We start from the raw sequence: 26,071 nt of genomic DNA on the forward strand, positions 1-26,071 counted from the left end.
AGAGGTACTGGATCCTGGCAAATGGGTTCCGGAACCAAACAGTCCATAACTGAGATGTGCCAGATCCTGTTTTTGGCAGAATCCGGTTCAAATGAAGCACTGCCCGTGTGTATCAAGAATGGTCCACCACCCAAAGGACATCCAGCCAACTTGAAACAACTGTGAGAAGCATTGCAGTCAACATGGGCCATCATCTCTGTGGAACGCTTTCGACATCTTGTAGAGTCCATGCACCGACGAATTGAGGCTCTTCTGAGGGCAAAAGGGGGTGCAACTCAATACTAGGAAAGTGTTCCTAATGTTTTGTAAACTGTGTAAATGTCATCAAGTAAGTTAACAAGCACTGTTAAAGCTTACTTATATATTGCCATATTATATGTAAAAAGTGCAAAGCCTCCTTTAAATTTGCTAGAAAAGATAGCTGACTATCAGAACCTCCATTGTCCAAGACACAATTGAACTTTGAACTCTCATAGAAGAAGAGGTGGGTGTGGCTACCCATCTGAAACAGGTTTATGGCAGCCCCTGTGCTGTGAGCAAGTTTGAAGCCTGAGCTATTTGCATGTGAACTGGAATCCACACCCTCCATGCACAGAGTGCTTCTCATGTTGAGACACCTCCTTGTCTTTGTTACTTTCAGGTGGCATATATCAGCTTTTCCTCCAATACGGCTAAACAGTCAACAGAATACATTGAAAGATGCCGGACTGGGATTTATTGGGCAACTACAAGATCAATTTTCTATAACTCGTACTTTTAATGTAAGTAACTACGATAGAGTTTAACATTAGACTGTTGTGACCTGGAATGTAGAATATGCTTTCAAAGAATTCAGTGGAATATGAACAAATAACAATAGACATATGAGCCAATAAGCATAATAATGAGCATAATCTCTATTCATTTAAATATTTTCTCATAAAATGTAATGTATGTATGTTGAAGAAACTGTTTAAGTTGATATACAATCAACCTGTTTGTTCAAAATGACACATTGCATCATCGCACAATAGCAGTGAAAGGCAGATTCCAAAACATTGGTTTAAAAGCACAATAGGGAAAACTTTACTAAAATTACGAATAAAATACAATTTTATTTGTTACATCCTTCGTAAACAACATGTGTAGATAACAGTGACATGCTTATTTACGGGCCCTTCCCAACAATGCAGAGAGACATAATAGAAAAATAGTAAAACAAGGAATAAATACACATGGAGTAACTATAACTTGGCTATACTGTATACAAGGGGTAGCAGTACCAAGTCGATATGCAGGGGTATGAGGTAATTGAGGTAGATATATACAGTGGGGGAAAAAAGTATTTAGTCAGCCACCAATTGTGCAAGTTCTCCCACTTAAAAAGATGAGAGGCCTGTAATTTTCATCATAGGTACACGTCAACTATGACTGACAAATTGAGAAAAATATCTAGAAAATCACATTGTAGAATTTTTTATGAATTTATTTGCAAATTATGGTGGAAAATAAGTATTTGGTCAATAACAAAAGTTTCTCAATACTTTGTTATATACCCTTTGTTGGCAATGACACAGGTCAAACGTTTTCTGTAATCTTCACAAGGTTTTCACACACTGTTGCTGGTATTTTGGCCCATTCCTCCATGCAGATCTCCTCTAGAGCAGTGATGTTTTGGGGCTGTCGCTGGGCAACACAGACTTTCAACTCCCTCCAAAGATTTTCTATGGGGTTGAGATCTGGAGACTGGCTTGGCCATTCCAGGACCTTGAAATGCTTCTTACGAAGCCACTCCTTCGTTGCCCGGGCGGTGTGTTTGGGATCATTGTCATGCTGAAAGACCCAGCCACGTTTCATCTTCAATGCCCTTGCTGATAGAAGGAGGTTTTCACTCAAAATATCACGATACATGGCCCCATTCATTCTTTCCTTTACACGGATCAGTCGTCCTGGTCCCTTTGCAGAAAAACAGCCCCAAAGCATGATGTTTCCACCCCATGCTTCACAGTAGGTATGGTGTTCTTTGGATGCAACTCAGCATTCTTTGTCCTCCAAACACGACGAGTTTAGTTTTTACCAAAAAGTTCTATTTTGGTTTCATCTGACCATATGACATTCTCCCAATCCTGTTCTGGATCATCCAAATGCACTCTAGCAAACTTCAGACGGGCCTGGACATGTACTGGCTTAAGCAGGGGGACACGTCTGGCACTGCAGGATTTGAGTCCCTGGCGGCGTAGTGTGTTACTGATGGTAGGCTTTGTTACTTTGGTCCCAGCTCTCTGCAGGTCATTCACTAGGTCCCCCCGTGTGTTTCTGGGATTTTTGCTCACCGTTCTTGTGATCATTTTGACCCCACGGGGTGAGATCTTGTGTGGAGCCCCAGATCGAGGGAGATGATCCGTGGTCTTGTATGTCTTCCATTTCCTAATAATTGCTCCCACAGTTGATTTCTTCAAACCAAGCTGCTTACCTATTGCAGATTCAGTCTTCCCAGCCTGGTGCAGGTCCACAATTTTGTTTCTGGTGTCCTTTGACAGCTCTTTGGTCTTGGCCATAGTGGAGTTTGGAGTGTGACTGTTTGAGGTTTTGGACAGGTGTCTTTTATACTGATAACAAGTTCAAACAGGTGCCATTAATACAGGTAATGAGTGGAGGACAGAGGAGCCTCTTAAAGAAGTTGTTACAGGTCTGTGAGAGCCAGAAATCTTGCTTGTTTGTAGGTGACCAAATACTTATTTTCCACCATAATTTGCAAATAAATTCACAAAAAATCCTACAATGTGATTTTCTTGATTTTTTTTTTCTCAATTTGTCTGTCATAGTTGACATGTACCTATGATGAAAATTACAGGCCTCTCTCATCTTTTTAAGTCGGAGAACTTGCACAATTGGTGGCTGACTAAATACTTTTTTCCCCACTGTACATATAGATAGGGGTAAAGTGACTGGGTAACAGGATAGATAATAAACAGTAGCAGCAGTGTATGTGATGAGTAAAAGAGGTAATGCAAAAAAGGTTAATGTAGATAGTCCAGGTAGCTATTTGGTTAACTATTTAGCAGTCTTATGGCTTGGGGGTAGAAGCTTTTCAGGGTCCTGTTGGTTCCAGATTTGGTGCATCGGTACCGGTTGCAGTGCGGTGGCAGAGAGAACAGTCTATGACTTGGGTGGCTGGAGTCTTTGACAATTTTTAGGGCCTTCCTCTGACACTGCCTGGTATAGAGGTCCTGGATGACAGGGAGCTCAGCCCCAGTGATGTACTGGGCCGTACGCACTACCTTCTGTAGCGCCTTGCAGTCGGATGCCAAGCAGTTGCCATACCAAGCAGTGATGCAGCCAGTCAAGATGCTCTCAATGGTGCAGCTGTAGAACCTTTTGAGCATCTGATGTCCCATGCCAAATCTTTTCAGCCTCCTGAGGGGGAAGAGGCGTTGTTGTGCCCTTTTCACGACTCTCTTGGTGTGTTTGGACCATGATAGTTTGTTGGTGATGTGGACACCAAGGAACTTGAAGCTCTCAACCTGCTCCACTACAGCCCCGTCGATGAGAATGGGGGAGTGCTCGGCCCTCCTTTTCCTGTAGTCCATAATCATCTCCTTTGTCTTGATCACATTGAGGGAGATGTTGTTATCCTGGCACCACACCGCCAGGTCTCTGATCTCCTCCCTATAGGCTGTCTCATCGTTGTCGGTGATCAGGCCTACCACTGTTGTGTCATCGGCAAACTTAATGATGATGTTGGAGTCGTGCTTGGCCACGCAGTCATGGGTGAACAGGGAGTACAGTTGGGGACTAAGCACGCACCCCTGAGGGGCCCCCGTGTTGAGGATCAACGTGGCAGATGTGTTGTTCTCTACCCTTACCACCTGGGGGCGGCCCATCAGGAAGTCCAGGATCCGGTTGCAGAGGGAGGTGTTTAGTCCCAGGGTCCTTAGCTTAGTGATGAGCTTTGAGGGCACTATGGTGTTGAACGCTGAGCTGTAGACAATGAACAGCATTCTCACATAGGTGTTCCTTTTGTCCAGGTGGGAAAGGGCAGTGTGGAGAGCAATAGAGGTTGTGTCATAGAGGTTGCCTCAAATCCTGTCACATTTCCATTGACTTTCATTTAACTAAATAGCCGAATATCCATCTGTCCCACCACAGAATAATGAGAAGTTTATAACATAAATAATATGATATACTGCTGTGCTCAATTAGCTGGTCCTAGTGACCATGGGTTGTTTTATTATAGGGATTATTGTTTTATTTTTTAGTATGGGGCAGCAGGTAGCCTAGTGGTTAGAGCATTGGGCCAACAGAAGTATCTTAAATGTAATTTGATAGCTTGAGGTGAGGTGAAAATCAGAGGGTGTCAAATAAACACCTTTAATAATTTCATCACCCGAACCTTTGATGTTTCTAATCAGGCTCGATTTTGAGTTGGAATGCTTGTATTTGTCTGCTGTCAATTAGAGAATGCTGCCATGCTCTACATCTATGGTTAATAATATCTGAGTTTAAAGGAGATCTTAAAGGGACAGTTCGTGATTTTGGTAATTAAGCCCTTTATTTATGCGCTACTTCCAGTCTTTGCGCTAAGCTAATTAGCATTGGCTCACAAAAGTACCTCTAACTTCCTGCATACTGGACACAGAGACAGAAAATGGTATCCATGAGTTCATATGACTTTGGGGATGTAGAAAAAGGGCTTCATGGCCAAAATCCCAAATATCCCTTTAATGTATCACAGCACTGGTCGTTGGAAATACACACCTTTTCCTTTGACTTCATTGAACCTCTTATATAAGAAATTATATTCCGTTAAGCCAGAGGCCTGTGTGTCAGTGAATGCCACCTACAAATGACTAACAACATGGATGATATTTGTTTTCATATGATAATCCACACAATGGCATGTGTCTGCCTTAATATTGTACTCTTTGGTCCTAGTATTTCAGCATTTCTGAAGGAATCTGATTTGATTTTTTTTCTGCATAACCCTTCTTTACTTCCAACATTACTGTAGGAAACTGTGATAATATAGCCTTATTCATTTTAGAACTCTTCTTATACCAGCCCATTTAAATGTACTTGAAAGTTCACTAGGCATTGCGAATCACACTTGAGAAGCTAAATTCCAGAGTTGGCTTCCCATTATATTAATCAACAAGTCTGTACAAGCTGGGCCAGCTGCAGCTAATAGTTTAGAACACAGTGTGCTTCTGACAACATGAACACCTATTTCTGATGTGTACAGTCTGACAGCTAGAATGATGTCTATGTATTGAAATGAGCTAATTACATACTCTGAAAAGTTCTTGATTAACCAAAAAACGAACTAAGGGAAACTATTACAACAAAACATTACAAGTGTCATTCTACTAATAGAGTGCCTTTTGGGTAGTGTAACTTAAAATATATATATATATATATATATATATATATACAGTGGGGGAAAAAAGTATTTAGTCAGCCACCAATTGTGCAAGTTCTCCCACTTAAAAAGATGAGAGAGGCCTGTAATTTTCATCATAGGTACACGTCAACTATGACAGACAAATTGAGAAAAAAAAATCCTGAAAATCACATTGTAGGATTTTTTATTAAATTATTTCTAATTTATGGTGGAAAATAAGTATTTGGTCACCTACAAACAAGCAAGATTTCTGGCTCTCACAGACCTGTAACTTATTCTTTAAGAGGCTCCTCTGTCCTCCACTCATTACCTGTATTAATGGCACCTGTTTGAACTTGTTATCAGTATAAAAGACACCTGTCCACAACCTCAAACAGTCACACTCCAAACTCCACTATGGCCAAGACCAAAGAGCTGTCAAAGGACACCAGAAACTAAATTGTAGACCTGCACCAGGCTGGGAAGACTGAATCTGCAATAGGTAAGCAGCTTGGTTTGAAGAAATCAACTGTGGGAGCAATTATTAGGAAATGGAAGACATACAAGACCACTGATAATCTCCCTCGATCTGGGGCTCCACGCAAGATCTCACCCAGTGGGGTCAAAATGATCACAAGAACGGTGAGCAAAAAACCAAGAACCACACGGGGGGACCTAGTGAATGACCTGCAGAGAGCTGGGACCAAAGTAACAAAGCCTACCATCAGTAACACACTACGCCGCCAGGGACTCAAATCCTGCAGTGCAAGACGTGTCCCCCTGCTTAAGCCAGTACATGTCCAGGCCCGTCTGAAGTTTGCTAGAGTGCATTTGGATGATCCAGAAGAGGACTGGGAGAATGTCATTTGGTCAGATGAAACCAAAATAGAACTTTTTGGTAAAAACTCAACTCATCATGTTTGGAGGACAAAGAATGCTGAGTTGCATCCAAAGAACACCATACCTACTGTGAAGCATGGGGGTGGAAACATCATGCTTTGGGGCTTGTTTTCCGCAAAGGGACCAGGACGACTGATCCGTGTAAAGGAAAGAATGAATGGGGCCATGTTTCGTGAGATTTTGAGTGAAAACCTCCTTCCATCAGCAAGGGCATTGAAGATGAAACGTGGCTGGGTCTTTCAGCATGACAATGATCCCAAACACACCGCCCGGGTAACGAAGGAGTGGCTTCGTAAGAAGCATTTCAAGGTCCTGGAGTGGCCTAGCCAGTCTCCAGATCTCAACCCCATAGAAAATCTTTGGAGGGAGTTGAAAGTCCATGTTGCCCAGCGACAGCCCCAAAACATCACTGCTCTAGAGGAGATCTGCATGGAGGAATGGGCCAAAATACCAGTAACAGTGTGTGAAAACCTTGTGAAGACTTACAGAAAACGTTTGACCTGTGTCATTGCCAACAAAGGGTATATAACAAAGTATTGAGAAACTTTTGTTATTGACCAAATACTTATTTTCCACCATAATTTGCAAATAAATTCATAAAAAATCCTACAATGTGATTTTCTGGATTTTTTTTTCTCATTTTGCCTGTCATAGTTGACGTGAACCTATGATGAAAATTACAGGCCTCTCTCATCTTTTTAAGTGGGAGAACTTGCACAATTGGTGGCTGACTAAATACTTTTTTCCCCCACTGTATATATATATTTCTTTCAGCTAATTTTAATATTCTGTCATAAATAGCACATGTTCAACCTTATAACAAACATGTTTTCCCATCTCATGAGGTTAAATTAAGAAAGAATACTATAAAAGTGACTATTAAAGTGATATTGTTGATGGAAACAGGGTTGACGATTTCATCTTAAATCAGTTATAACTCCCCTTGTGATAGGGGAATGGAAGCATGTTGTGTGCAACAGGGAGGGGCTATTGAATGCATGCTTAACTTGGTAAAACATGATTAGCCTATGTATCTATCTAACAGGGTTAACGTGTTATGCCCACAAAACATCAGAAAATTGCCAAAAATTGTAGAACCAGCTCACCTGCTTTTACACTATGATTTGAGTATTAGATGTTCAATGTTAAGTTAGAAAACATAATTTGAAAATGAATAGTTTTACCATATTAAAACGAGAGTTTAGTTCACATAACAGGGTTGACCTTATTGTAAATTAATCACTAATCACATTAAATAAGTACAAATCTTTTAAAAAGTACTCAGAAATGAATTCCCCAAAACAACTATAGCTTTACAATGATGGTGAAAACTTGGGAAAATCTTTGGGTTAAGTGGGTTATAATCTTCCTAGAAGTTGGACAAACATGAACTGGGGAAATACCAAAATGGGGATTTTCAGTGAAAACACATATCATTTATTTATATGAAAACACTCGCTATCACATAGTTTTTCTAACACCTTGCTTCTTGTCCATTTGACTTCTAGCGTCCACCATCTGTAACAGGACTCGCTTAGCCACTGTGATGATGGAATCCCAACAACTCTCCCTGCTGTCCTCCTTGAAGGGAGAGTTGAAGGCTGAGGATTACATTCATCCCCACTATAAGGAGGCCTATCGCCTTGCTATTGATTCCCTGGTGAATGGTGGCAGAGAGAGCTACCAGGAGTTCCTCAAGGCCGAGCGGATAGGGAGCTTCCTCTCAGAAGATGAACTCCACTTCATCATTACAAACACCTCACAGCCATTGCATAGCAACCACACAGAGGAAATCAATGGCCCAGCTCCGGACACTCCGGTCAGCAAGTCCTCAACTGGGACGTACTGGCCTGTGCACTCAGACATAGCAACACCCGATCTGGAGTTAGGATGGCCGGAGGTCATGCATGATAGACTGCAAACTAATATAGATCTGATCTTCCATCCACCCAGACTAAACAGCCCCACCATCAAAGAGGTGATCCGTAAACAGATTCAGGATGCCAGACAGGTACTGTAATCCTGCAATGCATTGTGTCCACAACAATGGCAACGTTAATGGTTGTTTATGGAATTCAAATCACAAAATGTGTGTTTTTTTAAAGCTGCTGAAAGCACCTTTGTGGACTAATAGTAGAAAGCCTCATGTTTTGATAATATTGCCTGCTCCCCAACTGTGACTGTCTCTTTGTGTGTGAATGTGATAGCTCAAGAATCACAAATGTAAACTATTACAAGACAAAATGACAAATATAATAACCAGATTCCTGGCCCAATTTTTTTTTACAGAGCAACTCCCTTTCCTCCAAGAGAGAAATTATACACACTTTTCCTTTCCACTAGTCAAGCATGTCTGAGGTGGTGTCAGGGCGGGTCTACAAAATCAGGTTTTGCAATTTACCTTCATAAGTATAAAGTATAGGTGCCGCTGCAAATTAAACTTTAGGTTACTTGCATAACCCCGGTTCTATGAAAATGTGAGTGTGATGTGTCACTTATGGGAAACGCTTAAGGGTCGTTAACAAGCTTGAAGTATCCATTCACACTGTGTCTGTTGGTGACAGACAGATCGAGTGGCGAATGAGGTGAGCCCCTCTCCTCCATAAAGTGAGCCACTCGTCCACCAACTGTTAATTCTCGACAATGTCTCTCTTCCTTGTACTCTTGCAAGCAGGGAAAAGTGGTGACACATCTCATTCATATTCTCATAGAACCGGGGTTCCGTTTCGTTTCAATGTGTCACTAAAGGCATATGGCCAACTCCCATAAGGCAGACATGCTCTCCAAAGCCAGGGTAGTTTCAACAGCATCACCGCTCAGAGGCTTCAACACTGAGGGAGAATGCCCCACGAAGGTGCAGTGACATCCAGTCGGTAAAGACTTCAGAAACGTATGAGGGGTGGCCCAACATGCCATAGCGTAAATCTCTCATAAGGAGATGTCTTAGAACAGTGCCTAAGAGGTAGCCATACCTCTGGTGGAACGAGCCATTCTGGGCTGTAACCCTTGCTACTATATTTTCCAATAGAATAGCCTCCACTATCTCAAGATAGCCATTAATGAGGTAGGGGACCTCCCTTTGCAGGGAGGTGCCCAAAAAACACAAAGGTCACTGTCACTCGAGCAATACTCTCGCTTTTATCCAAGCAAATGCAGCAGGCACATGCTGGACACAAACGGTGGAGAAGCTCTACTTCCGTAAACTGGGTGAGAGGTGGATGTAACCACAAGCTCCAGGGCACAACAACACAGTTGTAAATGACCCTAGGCATGCAGGTGGGATTTTGGGTACGAATGTACCCAGCAGGACCCCGGTTAAACTGAAGGCATGAACGGTGGGTTGACAGTGAGTGCAGCCCACTCACTTGCTTTGCAGGCGTAGGGAAGACAGTAAAGTGGGTTAGAAACATAAGTATTATATCTCCCTGCTTTCCAGCGTCTCAAGAGGCTGCCATGAGAAAGCCTCAAGCACAATAGAAGGGTCCCAGTGACGGAGCTAAAGGCTTGGAGACTGGTTTTGTGTAAGTGACGCACATCCTAAAAGCAACATAACAGAGGCTGTTACCCTACTGTGTAACTGTCGAGGCCTGTGTGACAGGCGAGATAGCAGTTAACTGTTCCTTTAGAGATCTTCACTCTGTCCAAAAAGGTCCTGCAATGAAGCATAGAAACCTTGCAAACAGAGGGTTAGGGTTAGAAAGGGTTATGAATGATCTGTGTACGTCACACCACTTCTCCAAAAAATGCATTGTCTCTTTTTCCAAAAAGTGGACGTATAGGAGTGGCACCGGCACTCTGGATCGTGAAAGATCTTGAGTGGCCGGCTTGTCGCATTCAGATTTATCCTCCCACTGGCCATGCCCAAAGGGCCATGGCTACTGGGTGAGGGTGGCAAATCTTTCCGTACGTTTGGGTCTGCAGATCCCTGCGTAACAGTGGCTATCAGGACTGATTATAAAGCAGGAGAGTGATCACTGCTAACCAGGGCCTTCCTGGTCATCACATGCGTTTCATCCCTGTTTATCATTATAAAAACGGGGGATTGTGTCATATCTCTTCTGGCACCTGGTAGTAAGGAGGAGCTGCCCACGTGGGCTTGTTTTTACTGTGTTGCTCACGCAACAGACGGTTAGAGGTGAAAATGCCGTAAGGCGAGGGAAATGGGGGGTCATAGTAAAAGGGCAAATGGCAATCTGTCATCCAGCTTTGTATGTCCGAAGAGACCCAAGGGAGAGCGGACATGCTGACTTTCGTCCCTGCCTAGAACCTGAGAAGGTGCCGAGGGGAGAGTCCAAGGGGGTAAGAACACTTGGGGGTAACAATGCACATCCTCCATCTTCCCATGTGAGCAATGTCATGCAAGTGTGCTGTTACAAAGGGATTTTTTTTTTCTCCCACAACGCAGACGTTCCTCCCCATTGTCAGGCGAGGCGGATGGCTTATGTTAAACCAGAGAAAGAGGGTAGGGCAAGGAAGCAGTAGGCTTTGCAAACTATCCTGCTCTGCTGCTTAGGGCTGTGCCCTAGATTGGCTGACCCATCCTGCCCCCTTTAGGGTGGTTAGGAGGGCGGAACTTTGCTGCGGCCACAGCAAAGGACTGTTTAACTCCAGGTTGCCTTTGTTCAAGATCTTAGCCTGGGAATTGTCAGTCTGCTGTGTTGCCATGGGGTCTTGGGCCAGCTTGGTGCCCCCTCCCTGCTGTGAGGCTTGGGCAAGTTGCAGTGACCAACGGGCTGCCACAGGGCCCGGGTTTGCAGGGCAGGCAGAGGTTGAAGGCTTCGCCTTCTTTCTTATGCATGTCACACTTCAAATAACATTTTTAAATAACATTTTATTTTATTTGTCACATGCGCCGAATACAACAGGTGTAGACCTTACAGTGAAATGCGTACTTACAAAGCCCTTAACCAACAAATAAGTGTTAAATAAAAAATAGATAAGTAAAACATTTAAAATAATTAAAGAGCAGCAGTAAAATAACAGTAGTGAGGCTATATACAGGGGGTACTGGTACAGAGTCAATGTGCAGGGGGCACAGGTTAGTCGAGGTAATTGAAGTAATATGTCAATTTTTTACATTTTAGTCATTTAGCAGACACTCTTATCCAGAGCGACTTACAGTTAGTGAGTGCATACATTTTTTCATACTAGCCCCCCGTGGGAATCGAACCCACAACCCTGGCATTGCGAGCGCCATGCTCTACCAACTGAGCTACAGGAGGCAGAGTTAAAGTGTTAAAGTGACTATGCATAGATAATAAACAGAGAGTAGCAGCAGCGTAAAGGGGGGGTGGGGGGGGGTGGTAGATGATCTGTTCAGGATCTGTTGGGGGTAGAAGCTGTTAAGAAGCCTTTTGGACCTAGACTTGGCGCTCCGGTACCGCTTGCCATGCGGTAGCAGAGAGAACAGTCTATGACTAGGGTGGCTGGAATCTATGACAATTTTTAGGGCCTTCCTCTGACACCGTCTGGTATAGAGGTCCTGGATGGCAGGAAGCTTGGCCCCAGTGATGTACTGGGCCGTACGCACTACCATCTGTAGTGCCTTGCGGTCGGAGGCAGAGCAGTTGCCATACCAGGCAGTGATGCAATTAGTCAGGATGCTCTCGATGGTGCAGCTGTAGAACATTTTGAGGATCTAAGGACCCATGCCAAATCTTTTCAGTCTCCTGAGTGGAAATAGGCTTTGTCGTGCCGTCTTCACAACTGTCTTGGTGTGTTTGGACCATGATAGTTTGTTGGTGATATGGACACCAAGGAACTTGAAGCTCTCAACCTGCTCCACTACAGCCCCATCAATGGGAATGGGGGCGTGCTCGGTCCTCTTTCTCCTGTAGTCCACAATCATCTCCTTTGTCTTGATCACATTGAGGGAGAGGTTGTTATCCTGGCACCACACGGCCAGGTCTCTGACCTCCGCCCTATAGGCTGTCTCATCGTTGTTGGCCTACCACTGTTGTGTCATTGGCAAAATTAATGATGGTGTTGGAGTCGTGCCTGGCCATGCAGTCATGGGTGAACAGGGAGTACAGGAGGGGACTGAGCACGCACCCCTGAGGGGCCCTCGTATTGAGGATCAGCCTGGCAGATGTGTTGTTACCTACCCTTACCACCTGGGGACGGCCCGTCAGGAAGTCCAGGATCCAGTTGCAAAGGGAGGTGTTTAGTCCCAGGGTACTTAGCTTAGTGATGAGCTTTCAGGGCACTATGGTGTTGAACGCTGAGCTGTAGTCAATGAACAGCATTCTCACATAGGTGTTCCTTTTGTCCAGGTGGGAAAGGGCAGTGTGGAGTGTAATAGAGATTGCATCATCTGTGGATCTGTTGGGGCGGTATGCAAATTGGAGTGGGTCTAGGGTTTCAGGGATAATGGTGTTGATGTGAGCCATGACCAGCCTTTCAAAGCACTTCATGGCTACAGACGTGAATGCTATGGGTCAGTAGTCATTTAGGCAGGTTACCTTAGTGTTTTTGGGCACAGGGATTATGGTGGTGTTCTTGAAACATGTTGGTATTACAAACTCAGTCAGGGACAGGTTGAAAACTTAGCATCTGCGTCATCTGACCACTTCTTTATTGACCGAGTCACTGGTGCTTCCTGCTTTAGTTTTTGCTTGTAAGCAGGAATCAGGAGGATAGAGTTATGGTCAGATTTGCCAAATGGAGGGAGCGAGGGAGAGCTTTGCACGTGTCTCTGTGTTTGGAGTAAAGGTGGTCTATAGTTTTTTTCCCTCTGGTTGCACATTTAACATGCAGGTAGAAATTAGGTAAAACAGATTTAAGTTTCCCTGCATTAAAGTCCCCGGCCACTAGGAGTGCTGCCTCTGGATGAGCTTTTTCCTGTTTGCTTATGGCCTTATACAGCTCATTGAGTGCGGTCTTAGTGCCAGCATCGGTTTGTGGTGGTAAATAGACAGCTATGAAAAATATAGATGAAAACTCTCTTGGTAAATAGTGTGGTCTACAGCTTATCATGAGATACTCTACCTCAGGCGAGCAAAACCTCAAGACTTCCTTAATATTAGATTTCGTGCAACAGCTGTTGTTTACAAATATACACAGACCGCCAACCCTTGTCTTACCGGAGGCAACTGTTCTATCTTGCCGATGCAGCGTATTTCCCGCCAGCTGTATGTTATCCATGTCGTCGTTCATCCATGACTCTGTGAAACATAAGATATTACAGTTTTTAATGTCCCGTTGGTAGGATATCAGTGATCGTAATTAGTCAATTTTTTATCCAATGATTGTACGTTGGCTAATAGGACTGATGGTAGATGCAAATTACCCACTCGCCGTCGGATCCTTACAAGGCACCCCGACCTACGTCCCCGATATCCTGTCTTTTTCTCATGCGAATGACAGGGATTTGGGCCTTGACGGGTGTCTGAAGAAAATATTTCGCGTCCGACTCGTTAAGGAAAAAATATTTGTCCAGTACGAGGTGAGTAATCGCTGTCCTGATATCCAGAAGCTCTTTTCAGTCATAAGAGACAGTGGCAGAAACATTATGTACAAAATAAGTTACAAATAACGTGAAAAAACACACACAATAGCACAATTGGTTATTAGCCCGTAAAACGGCAGCCATCTCCTCCGGCGCTTGGTGGCGACAGCGGGGCAGTGGGACAGTGGCGACAGCATGGCTGAACAACACAGGGTCATCCAGGAGGTCTACTTTTTCTTTGTCTGTTAAGAGCCCTTTCTCCCACCACCGCCAGACTCATGGTACGACCACAGCCTTGGATGGCATTACAGGAGGCACGGAGGTTTTGATCCGTAATCCCAAGCATCTGGATTCAGGGTCGTCATCCTCGTCATTCCCTAACTCACCTTCCCCCCTACACTGTCGTCAGAAGAAAGGAGGGGTTAGAGACAGCGAAGTGTTTTAACCTCCTTCTCAAACCCGCTCTAAAGAGCAATTTACAATGCTTACAGGACTCGGGGTTGTCGAGTGCTTCCTGAGTATGTTACCTTTCCAGGCAATTGATGCATAGAAGGTGAAAATCCTTCCCTGCAATCATGGAGCTGAAAGTACAAGAACATGGGGGTTCGAGTGCTTTTCTAGGCTCGTCTTGGGATGGGGAAGCAGTGGCCATTATGCAGAACAGGGCTATGCTAAGATGGCTGTTGTAAAAACAATGTGTAAGCTCTTTGGCATTAGTTAGGTGTAAGCTAGCTACAGTGAGGGAAAAAAGTATTTGATCCCCTGCTGATTTTGTACTTTTGCCCACTGACAAAGACATGATCAGTCTATAATTTTAATGGTAGGTTTATTTGAACAGTGAGAGACAGAATAACAACAACAAAATCCAGAAAAAAGCTTGTGAAAAATGTTATAATAAATTGATTTGCATTTTAATGAGGAAAATAAGTATTTGACCCCTCTGCAAAACATGACTTAGTACTTGGTAGCAAAACCCTTGTTGGCAATCATATTGTTGAGAGTGAAAAAAACAGCAGCATTACAGTTCTTGACATAAATCGGTGCGCCTGGCACCTACTACCATACCCCCTATTCAAAGGCACTTAAATAATTTGTCTTGCCCATTCACCCTCTGAATGTCACACATACACAATCCATGTTTCAATTGTCTCAAGGCTTAAAAATCATTCTTAACCTGTCTCCTCCCTTTCATCTACACTGATTGAAGTGGATTTAACAAGTGACACCAATAAGGGATCATAGCTTTCACCTGGATTCACCTGGTTGGTCTATGTCATGGTACTGTACATCTGATGGCCAGGGTATAATATAGGGATATAACACGAAAATAATATGAAATCTAAAACAACAATTAATAAACACCTATACATTTTATAACGGCAGTAATGCATTATTCTTTAAAAATATTTAAAACATTTACAGTGGGGAAAAAAGTATTTAGTCAGCCACCAATTGTGCAAGTTCTCCCACTTAAAAAGATGAGAGAGGCCTGTAATTTTCATCATAGGTACACGTCAACTATGACTGACAAATTGAGAAAAAAAATTCTAGAAAATCACATTGTAGGATTTTTTATGAATTTATTTGCAAATTATGGTGGAAAATAAGTATTTGGTCACCTACAAACAAGCAAGATTTCTGGCTCTCACAGACCTGTAACTTCTTCTTTAAGAGGCTCCTCTGTCCTCCACTCGTTACCTGTATTAATGGCACCTGTTTGAACTTGTTATCAGTATAAAAGACACCTGTCCACAACCTCAAACAGTCACACTCCAAACTCCACTATGGCCAAGACCAAAGAGCTGTCAAAGGACACCAGAAACAAAATTGTAGACCTGCACCAGGCTGGGAAGACTGAATCTGCAATAGGTAAGCAGCTTGGTTTGAAGAAATCAACTGTGGGGGCAATTATTAGGAAATGGAAGACATACAAGACCACTGATAATCTCCCTCGATCTGGGGCTCCACGCAAGATCTCACCCCGTGGGGTCAAAATGATCACAAGAACGGTGAGCAAAAATCCCAGAACCACACAGGGGGACCTAGTGAATGACCTGCAGAGAGTTGGGACCAAAGTAACAAAGCCTACCATCAGTAACACACTACGCCGCCAGGGACTCAAATCCTGCAGTGCCAGACGTGTCCCCCTGCTTAAGCCAGTACATGTCCAGGCCCGTCTGAAGTTTGCTAGAGTGCATTTGGATGATCCAGAAGAGGATTGGGAGAATGTCATATGGTCAGATGAAACCAAAATAGAACTTTTTGGTAAAAACTCAACTCGTCGTGTTTGGAGGACAAAGAATGCTGAGTTGCATCCAAAGAACACCATACCTACTATGAAGCATGGGGGTGGAAACATCATGCTTTGGGGCTGTTTTTCTGCAAAGGGACCAGGACGACTGATCCGTGTAAAGGAAAGAATGAATGGAGCCATGTATCGTGAGATTTTGAGTGAAAACCTCCTTCCATTAGCAAGGGCATTGAAGATGAAACGTGGCTGGGTTGAAAGTCCGTGTTGCCCAGCGACAGCCCCAAAACATCACTGCTCTAGAGGAGATCTGCATGGAGGAATGGGCCAAAATACCAGCAACGGTGTGTGAAAACCTTGTGAAGGCTTACAGAAAACGTTTGACCTGTGTCATTGCCAACAAAGGGTATATAACAAAGTATTGAGAAACTTTTGTTATTGACCAAATACTTATTTTCCACCATAATTTGCAAATAAATTCATTTAAAATGATTTTCTGGAAAAAAAATTCTCATTTTGTCTGTCATAGTTGACGTGTACCTTTGATGAAAATTACAGGCCTCTCTCATCTTTTTAAGTGGGAGAACTTGCACAATTGGTGGCTGACTAAATACTTTTTTTTCCCACTGTATTTGACACTTTTACTGAGAGGGGGATACAGGTAGGTGGGAGCAACAGTGGGAATTGTGGACACGGTGATTGAACTCCCAGTTTCCAATGGGGTGTCATATGTGACATGTGCTGGGGAGTGTTACCACTACACCACAGCTCGGCACAATTCCTCATACCCTAATTCACAAAATATCACAAAATATCCAAAAGGTGGGTCCATCAACACTAAGGTGTTACAATGGTATGCTAATTATTTTAATAAATCATTGTTTTTGTTATTTTCCCTTCTTTCATTACAGGTTATTGCAATTGTAATGGACATTTTTACAGATGTGGATATATTCAAAGAAGCGGTTGATGCCTCCATCAGAGGAATTCCAGTTTATGTGCTTCTGGATGAATTTCATCTGCAAAGCTTTCTCTCAATGGCTGAGAATCAAGACATCCAAATCCAAAAACTTAGGGTAAGTTCACATACTCTCTTACAATGGTAATGCATGTACTTAGAGGTTTATATTTAAATGTGCCGACTGATCCTTCTCTCATCGTATACACAGTATTGATTTGTTATTCATTTATTTGCACCAAAGTGATTCACTTGAAGTTATTGAGGGATGATAATGTTTTGGCAATGTGAAGATAAGAATTCCAGAGTAAGGTACCTCTATATCTGATAGAGAATTTACTGTGAGGTGTGGCAGTAGGGAGGGTTAAGGTTATCGCAGTGTCTTGTGTTATATACTGTAGATGGATTTCAGAATTAACCTGAACCACTGACAGTAGGCCCCCAAAATGACAGACTGAAAACGTAATTCTCACTCTATCTTGCAGGGCGAGGTAGTTTACAGGGCGAGGTAGTTGTTACCAGAGGTATAGCTATGCTTTCTTATCATAGCATTTGTTTAAGGCCGCAATAAAGCTCTCTCGTTATTTCAGAGAGTCAATATACCTTTCATGAGAGAATACTGATAATATTCAAGCTTTGCATAAAACGGTGTGTTACCGTAGAATGGCCTTGCTAAGATGCCACTTTGACTGTCTTGGTCTACAGAACATGAGAGTACGCACAGTGAAGGGTCCGGATTACGTCTGTCGTTCAGGAGCTACATTTCATGGAGCAATGGAGCAGAAGTTTCTATTGGTGGACTGCCAAACAGTGGTGTACGGATCATACAGGTAAATGGAACTAGGAGCCCAGTGGTTCAGAATAAGGCTTTCCCAATATTGATTAAAATGTTCTTTAGCTTTAAATGCAATCCACTTTATTGAGTCATTTTGATGTTCTTTCTTTGTATTGTAATTGTGACTATTTGAACAGGCTAAGGCTTATATGGATGTTTTCTTTTAAATCCACAACTTGAATCCCTCCACAGCCTCATAGAGGATCTAGATACATTTTCTAACCTCTCTGGATTACAACCAAATTATGATAAATGTACTATATTACATATTGGATCACTAAAAAACACAATTTTTTTACATTACCATGTAGTTTACCAGTACAATGGTCTGATGGTGATGTGGATATACTCGGAATACATATCCCAAATGAAATAAATGATCTCACTTCAATACATTTTAATAGAAAGTTAGCAAAAATAGATAAGATCTTGCTACCATGGAAAGGTAAATACCTGTCAGTTTGTGGAAAATACACCCTGATTAACGCTTTAGTATTATCCCAGTTTACCTATTTGCTTATGGTCTTGCCTACGCCTAGCGAACAGTATTTTAAAATTATATGGAAAAAAAATATTCAATTTTATTTGGAATGGCAAGCCAGACAAAATTAAACGGGCCTATTTATATAATGAATATGAATTCGGAGGACAAATGATTAAATATTAAAGCATTAGACCTATCACTAAAAGCTTGTCATACAAAAGTTATACTTAAATCCGAACTGGTTCTCAAGCAAATTAGTAAGATTGTCTCACCCAATGTTCAAGAATTACCTTTTTCACTTTATTCAGGTTACAACCTCTCACTTTCAATTATTTGAAAAGGAAATAATCTCCCAAATATCACTATTTCTAAAACAAGCCATAGAAAGTTGGTTGCAATTTCAATTGAATCCTCCAGAAACGACAGAACAAATAATGCAACAAATATTGTGGTTAAACTCAAATATACTAATTGATAAAAAACATATGGAAATGTCTGCTCTACCCAAAATTACAACCAAATAATTGCAGCATTACCGCAAAAATGGAAAAGGAAAGTGGAAGGGGGAAAAAGTAAGGAACTTGTCTGTCGGCCTTGCCTTAAAGAATATTATTGGTTAAAGAAAATTGTGATAAATAAAAATGTGTACCAGTTTCATTTAAGGACCAAAGGATTGACAGCCGTGTCATATAGATTGCAAAATAGTTGGGAAGAGATTTTTGACGTACCGATCCCATGGCATAGTGTTTATGAATTGATACGCAAAACGACGCCGGATTCAAAACTTAGAATTTTTAAATTTTAATTATTACATAAATTCTTGCTACCAATATAATGTTATTTTTATGGGGGATACAATCTTCCTAGCTCTGCAGATTTTCCTGCGAAGAGACAGAATCATTAGATCATTTGTTTTGGTACTGTCCATTTGTAGCTTGTTTTTGGATGCAGGTCCAGGAATGGCTAAAGGATTGCAATATTTACCTGGAGCTAACCCTGCAGATAGCACTACTGGATGATCTGAAAAGTCATAGTGAATCGATCAATAATATAATAATACTTTTAGCAAAAAAAATTATTTTCAATTTACGATCTGTAGAAACAATGAGAATAGAAAGGTTCAGAACTTTTGTAAAACATCACAGTACAGTTGAAAAATATATGGCAAATAGAAATCCAATATGGATGGTGTTAAGAGATAGATGGGAGGTGTTGAATGGAGCTGAATGATGGGACTAATAACAACAACAAATAACAACAAGATAACTAATGTAAAGCATACTGTGTCCATAATAAGTATATACAGTGGGGAGAACAAGTATTTGATACAATGCCGATTTTGCAGGTTTTCCTACTTACAAAGCATGTAGAGGTCTGTAATTTTTATCATAGGTACACTTCAACTGTGAGAGACGGAATCTAAAATAAACATCCAGAAAATCACATTGTGTGATTTTTAAGTAATTAATTTGCATTTTATTGCATGACATAAGTATTTGATACATCAGAAAAGCAGAACTTAATATTTGGTACAGAAACCTTTGTTTGCAATTACAGAGATCATACGTTTCCTGTAGGTCTTGACCAGGTTTGCACACACCGCAGCAGGGATTTTGGCCCACTCATCCATACAGACCTTCTCCAGATCCTTCAGGTTTCGGGGCTGTCGCTGGGCAATACGGACTTTCAGCTCCCTCCAAAGAGTTTATTTGGACAGTGAGAGACAGAATGACAACAAATAGATTCAGTCTCTCACAGTTGAAGTGTACCTATGATAAAAATTACAGACCTCTACATGCTTTAGAAGTAGGAAAACCTGCAAAATGGGCAGTGTATCAAATACTTGTTCTCCCCACTGTATATATACAGTGAGGAAAAAAAGTATTTGATCCCCTGCTGTTTTTGTACGTTTGTCCACTGACAAAGACATGATCAGTCTATAATTTTAATGGTAGGTTTATTTGGACAGTGAGAGACAGAATAACAACAAATAAATCCAGGAAAACGCATGTCAAAAATTTTATAAATTGATTTGCATTTTAATGAGGGAAATAAGTATTTGACCCCTCTGCAAAACATGACTTAGTACTTGGTGGCAAAACCCTTGTTGGCAATCACAGAGGTCAGACGTTTCTTGTAGTTGGCCACCAGGTTTGCACACATCTCAGGAGGGATTTTGTTCCACTCCTCTTTGCAGATCTTCCAAGTCATTAAGGTTTCGAGGCTGACATTTGGCAACTCGAACCTTCAGCTCCCTCCACAGATTTTCTATGGGATTAAGGTCTGGAGACTGGCTAGGCCACTCCAGGACCTTAATGTGCTTCTTCTTGAGCCACTCCTTTGTTACTTTGGCCATGTGTTTTGGGTCATTGTCATGCTGGAATACCCATCCACGACCCATTTTCAATACCCTGGCTGAGGGAACCCAAGATTTGACAGTACATGGCCCCGTCCATCGTCCCTTTGATGCGGTGAAGTTGTCCTGTCCCCTTAGCAGAAAAACACCCCCAAAGCATAATGTTTCCACCTCCGTGTTTGACGGTGGGGATGGTGTTCTTGGGGTCATAGGCAGCATTCCTCCTCCTCCAAACACGGCGAGTTGATGCCAAAGAGCTCGATTTTGGTCTCATCTGACCACAACACTTTCACCCAGTTCTCCTCTGAATCATTCAGATGTTCATTGGCAAACTTCAGACGGGCCTGTATATGTGCTTTCTTGAGCAGGGAGACCTTGCGGGTGCTGCAGGATTTCAGTCCTTCACGGCGTAGTGTGTTACCAATTGTTTTCTTGGTGACTATGGTCCCAGCTGCCTTGAGATCATTGACAAGATCCTCCCGTGTAGTTCTGGGCTGATTCCTCACTGTTCTCATGATCATTGCAACTCCACAAGGTGAGATCTTGCATAGAGCCCCAGGCCGAGGGAGATTGACAGTGCTTTTGTGTTTCTTCCATTTGCAAATAATCGCACCAACTGTTGTCACCTTCTCACCAAGCTGCTTGGCGATGGTCTTGTAGCCCATTCCAGCCTTGTGTAGGTCTACAATCTTGTCCTTGACATCCTTGGAGAGCTCTTTGGTCTTGGCCATGGTGGAGAGTTTGGAATCTGATTGATTGATTGCTTCTGTGGACAGGTGTCTTTTATACAGGTAACAAACTGAGATTAGGAGCACTCCCTTTAAGAGTGTGCTCCTAATCTCAGCTCGTTACCTGTATAAAAGACACCTGGGAGCCAGAAATCTTTCTGATTGAGAGGGGGTCAAATACTTATTTCCCTCATTAAAATGCAAATCAATGTATAACATTTTTGACATGCGTTTTTCTGGATTTTGTTGTTGTTATTCTGTCTCTCACTGTTCAAATAAACCTACCATTAAAATTATAGACTGATCATTTCTTTGTCAGTGGGCAAACGTACAAAATCAGCAGGGGATCAAATACTTTTTTCCCTCACTGTATATATATGTGTGTGTATGTATATATATATATATATATATATATATATATATATATATATATATATATATATATATATATATATATTTGCGAGAGAAAAAAACATATCGGGGATTGGAAGTGATGAAGACAATTACATAGATGGAAGTTACAATCTATCTGAAATATTAAAGCTGATCTACCCCACAAAAAAAAAAAATCTGGCTTTTGACCCCAATCTTAATTGTGTTTTTTTTACTTCTGTAAAGTAAACAGTGCATGGAATATAAGTATGAAAGCTTGGACAATTATATATATATATTTTTTTTTGTTCTGTTCAATGTTACTTCACAGGGCTTTCTGTAGAGACTGTATTTGATTTCTAAGTTGAACACGGAACTTCTCTTGAGATATGAAAACATTTAAGATTCGGGATTTGTCTCTGAAAGGGTTAACTTTTCAAAAAGAGCATTTCGGTGAGGTAGAAGCCTAGAATACCTAATGAGTAACAGATAAGGCAATATTAATGTTTTACTTTAGACAGCCAAAGGCTTATCTTTGATAGAAAAATGTGCCATAACTTAGAGATTAATTAGAGATGCTAAGGGTTGACAGCAGACAATTTATTGATAATGCAAAACTGTTTACCTCAGTTGACCTTGTGTATAGACTGAGCTAGAAATGTCTGTTAGAGTTTATATTTGACACTGAAGTAATTGCTGCTCTATGTTTCTTCTTCTCCACCCAGCTTCATGTGGTCCTATGAGAAAATCAACCTGAGTATGGTGCAGGTCATAACAGGCCAACTGGTGGAGTCCTATGACGAGGAGTTTCGAACGCTCTTCGCCCGCTCCTCCGTGCCAGCAGTTCTCGCCCCTCCCGAGGGTGTGTTACTAGAAAGGAATGGAAGACATGCTCTGGCAAAGTATGCTTCTCAATCCAGCCAAGCCTTTGAGAGGAAGGACCAGTTGAGACATACCCTCGACACAGTGTACAGGAAAGCCTGTGAGAGACAGACGGGCATGACGAGTCCTATCGGAGAGATGGAGGAGAGATTTTATGAGGAGGAGCCATTTGAACACAGACCCATGATCAATCATGGTGTGAGTGTTCAAAACCCCATCCATCAGTTCCAGTCTGCAGAGACTGTGAACTTCCTGAAAAGGCACAGTTATGCTGGGGAGAGACAAGAAGTCTTGTATGTTCCACACAACACAAGGTATGGGGCAAGCAACTGGAATGTGGCTGGAGATGGAGGTTATCACTGCGCCCCTGGAAGAAGCCACTTTTCCAATGCCATGGAGGACCATTCTCAGGGGGCACAGATGTACAGAGGTCACAATATTCGGCAGTCCTACCATGGGAATGACAAACAAGTCCGCTCCATGCAGCAGAACATGCCAACTTTGGAGCACACGGCTAAGTCCTTCTTGCGCACATATAGGATAGAGTCTTACCTCAATAACACTGACACTCCTATTGGGGAATCCTGTGATTATCTGGACCAGTATGAAGCTCAGGAAAACAAAGCTAGCTCATTCATTCCCTCCAGAGTTAGGTCATCTCTTGTTTTCAAGTCCATTATTCAAGAGCAACCGGAGACAAACAGTTACTCAAACAATGCTTCCATATGTCAGGTCGATCCCTCTGCAAGGCCAAACAATAAACCGTATTACTCATCAATGCAATGGAATCAAGCAACATCAATGGAAAACAGAATGAGACAGGATGAGTTTATAATGAAGAAGCAAAGTCTGCAGATTTTGGATGATCCTAGGAATAACATTGGCTATGGCCCAGGAAGAGACCCACATCAGTCTGTCTATGCCAGCCTGGGCAGAGCCAAAGGGGGACTGGTAATCAAAACCCCTGAGCTCCTCCAAGACAACTGGCACAAAAGGCACAGTGTGGCAGACCCAAAGTCCAACATAGACTACAGAAACAATAAAGAGTCCTCCAGTCACATGTATGGCGGGGCCTTTGTGAGGAAACAGGCAGATGGTGGTGGAATAAGAGTGGGTGTACAGAATGGAGGATATTCTTCAAATCTGAACAAGGATCAGATATCTGTCTCTCATTATGACGTCAAAAACACTGTGGACATAAAGAGCCATCCTGTTTCCATTTGGAAAGACCCTCCCTCCAGAACTGTGTCTGCAGCAGCCCTTGATATGAACAGCAAAGAGCCCACTTACAAGTCCACCAGTACAGCAATGAGCTCACCTCGTTTCCTCAAGAAGAGCTCCAAGAAAATCAGATCATTGCTCAACATACCAGAGAAAAAAGAGGGTTCCCCTCTAACCAAGGAAAAACGAATTCCAAAAAGGGGTGGTAGCTCAGACACCATAGTGGCTGAGGAAGAGGAACAAAGACCAAACAGAGAGACAAAGGTTGCACCGCAGATTGGCACCGCAAATCCAACCAGATCCCCTACCAGGCTAAAGATGGACAAGAACCACTTTGCTGATGATATAGGAAAATCATCAGCCCCTCGTTTTAGCACTGACGAGCTGCAGCAAAACCCTCCTGTCAGAGCTACATCCATTAGGACACAGGGGCAGCGTACTGCCATTGATGAAAGGCATGAAAGGACAAGCCTTGCATCAGGAACCTGGCGTAACGATCAGGGCGGCAGTAGTCGTTTGTATAGCAGATTTGAGCCTTTCTGCTCATTTGAGAAGAAGCAACCCCACTCCTCTCAATCTGCAACAGGCCCTGCACCAATACACGCCCCTGAGAGGACCAAGAGCATGCACTCTGCTAAAAGTAGCTCCACCAATGAACAACACAACCACACTGGCCAGCAGACAACTAGCCACCATGAAAACAAACTGGGCAAATTCATACAAAGAGTGGGGAATTTCATTCACAAAAATAAGTAGTAGAAAATAATGTTAGCATAGTGAACCAATCCAACATGGATTACTGGTCAAATTTACAATTATTTTCAAGGGGCCAATCAAATGGTAGGCAGAGTAGAAACAGTGTGCTGCACCATTTAACTTGAAAACTGTTTACATGAAGATCTGACATCCATTCATGACTATTTAGGGCAATGGCAAACTGATCATTACTTCAATTAAATATTGATGATATGATTATTGGTAACACTTTCTACGAGGCACAAACATATGGGGGGGGGGTCAATGAGCAGGGTCAAGGTGAAATCAAGTCAGGGGTCCACAGCTGAAGTAAGAACAACAGAACTGGGTCAGCAGCACGGCCAGGTGAACAGGGGACAGCCAGGTATCGTCAGGCCAGGTTGTGCTGAGGCACGGTCCTAGGGCTCCGATCCTGCGGTAGGCGAGACATAGCGAGAGAAATAGAGGGCAATAAGTGGTCAGATGCAGGGAATCCTAGTGGGGAGCCGGCCATGCAGAGACGCCAAGGGGGGCCACTGTCAGACTACGCTCAATCAGACGCTTAATCATAGGACTAACTGAAGAGATAACCCACTGGGCACAGACGTCAGTTCAATGTCTAGTTTTAATTTACATTTGGTTGAGTTGTCAACTAATATGAATTCAATGTGAAATCAACAAAACATTTCACCATGTCATTGGATTTAGGTAAAAAGTTGGGTGAATAAAATACAAAATTCCATTACGTTGATTACTTTTTTCAAATCCAATCAGTTTTCCACGTTTATTCAATGTCATCACATAGATTTTTTTTTTATGACGTGGAAACAACATTGATTCAACCAGTTTTCAGTCTAAGACCAAAAGAGATAAGCTAAAAGAGTGTGCGTGTGTGTACACTGCAGTGTGGGGAAACACTGAACACAATTTGCTAAATATTATTTGCTCCTCCATTTAATCTGTTATGAAGAAGTCATACATCAAATGCATGAGCCTCATAGAAAGTGTTATCAGATACATAAAAAAAAAAAACTCAGATCTAAATCAGCTACTCGATGGCTGTGACGAGAGCTTAAAGGTTAAGTGTGTTAAATAGGATGCATTCACTTTATAGTAGCTTCATTTCCATATAAAACACATTACATGTCATCATTCAATTTTAAAAGATGTCTGTCACAATAAAAGCTGTGACCACAGACAGTGGAAAAGAGACAACAAACCATTTTCTGTCACAATATTTGACAAACATATCCAGGGTATAGGATTTACAATGCGTACATGTGCATTGCATGAATGGGTGAATTAGTTAATTTGTCAAAACCTACTTGCAGTTTTTGGCATCATTGCAGTGTCTCGAGTGTTTTAATGAATAGCTTTCTTGGAAAAAGGCTTTGGGAAAATATGCTTGAAAATGAAGTTCTATTTTGTTCTACTGTGGCTGCACGTGCAGTGGATACAGATGTTGTGGGAAATGCAATGGTATTATGAGGGGAACGTTTTAGGGAAATGTACATTGTATGTCTTTGTAAATATAGTTGCTTTTTCC

The 26,071-nt window shown here is 42.2% G+C and overlaps 1 protein-coding gene across 2 annotated transcripts; it reads left to right on the forward strand.

The window, feature by feature from the left end:
- Positions 1–599: 599 nt before the first annotated feature.
- On the forward strand, positions 600–26,071 carry LOC311131364 (protein FAM83B-like). 2 transcript variants are annotated; one of them, XM_084164324.1, is made up of 5 exons: positions 630–761; positions 7,768–8,270; positions 16,866–17,030; positions 17,618–17,742; positions 22,413–26,071. In XM_084164324.1, exons 2-5 carry the CDS (start codon positions 7,806–7,808, stop codon positions 24,544–24,546), a joined length of 2,889 nt encoding a protein of 962 aa, XP_084020450.1. In that variant the 5' UTR covers positions 630–761; positions 7,768–7,805; the 3' UTR covers positions 24,547–26,071. The 2 variants fall into 2 exon arrangements, with proteins under 2 accessions (XP_084020451.1, XP_084020450.1); XM_084164325.1 differs by lacking the exon at positions 7,768–8,270 and having other exon boundaries at positions 600–761.

Source organism: Coregonus lavaretus (genome assembly GCF_964263955.1).
Source record: "Coregonus lavaretus genome assembly, chromosome: 1".
Taxonomy (NCBI): domain Eukaryota; kingdom Metazoa; phylum Chordata; class Actinopteri; order Salmoniformes; family Salmonidae; genus Coregonus; species Coregonus lavaretus.

Bases quoted from the DNA above. Each gene is read 5' to 3' on its own strand.
- LOC311131364 (XM_084164324.1), top strand. From the start codon at position 7,806: ATGATGGAATCCCAACAACTCTCCCTGCTGTCCTCCTTGAAGGGAGAG. The intron at 8,271-16,865 runs GTACTGTAATCC...CTTTCATTACAG, and splicing joins AGATTCAGGATGCCAGACAG to GTTATTGCAATTGTAATGGA. The intron at 17,031-17,617 runs GTAAGTTCACAT...CTTGGTCTACAG, and splicing joins TCCAAATCCAAAAACTTAGG to AACATGAGAGTACGCACAGT.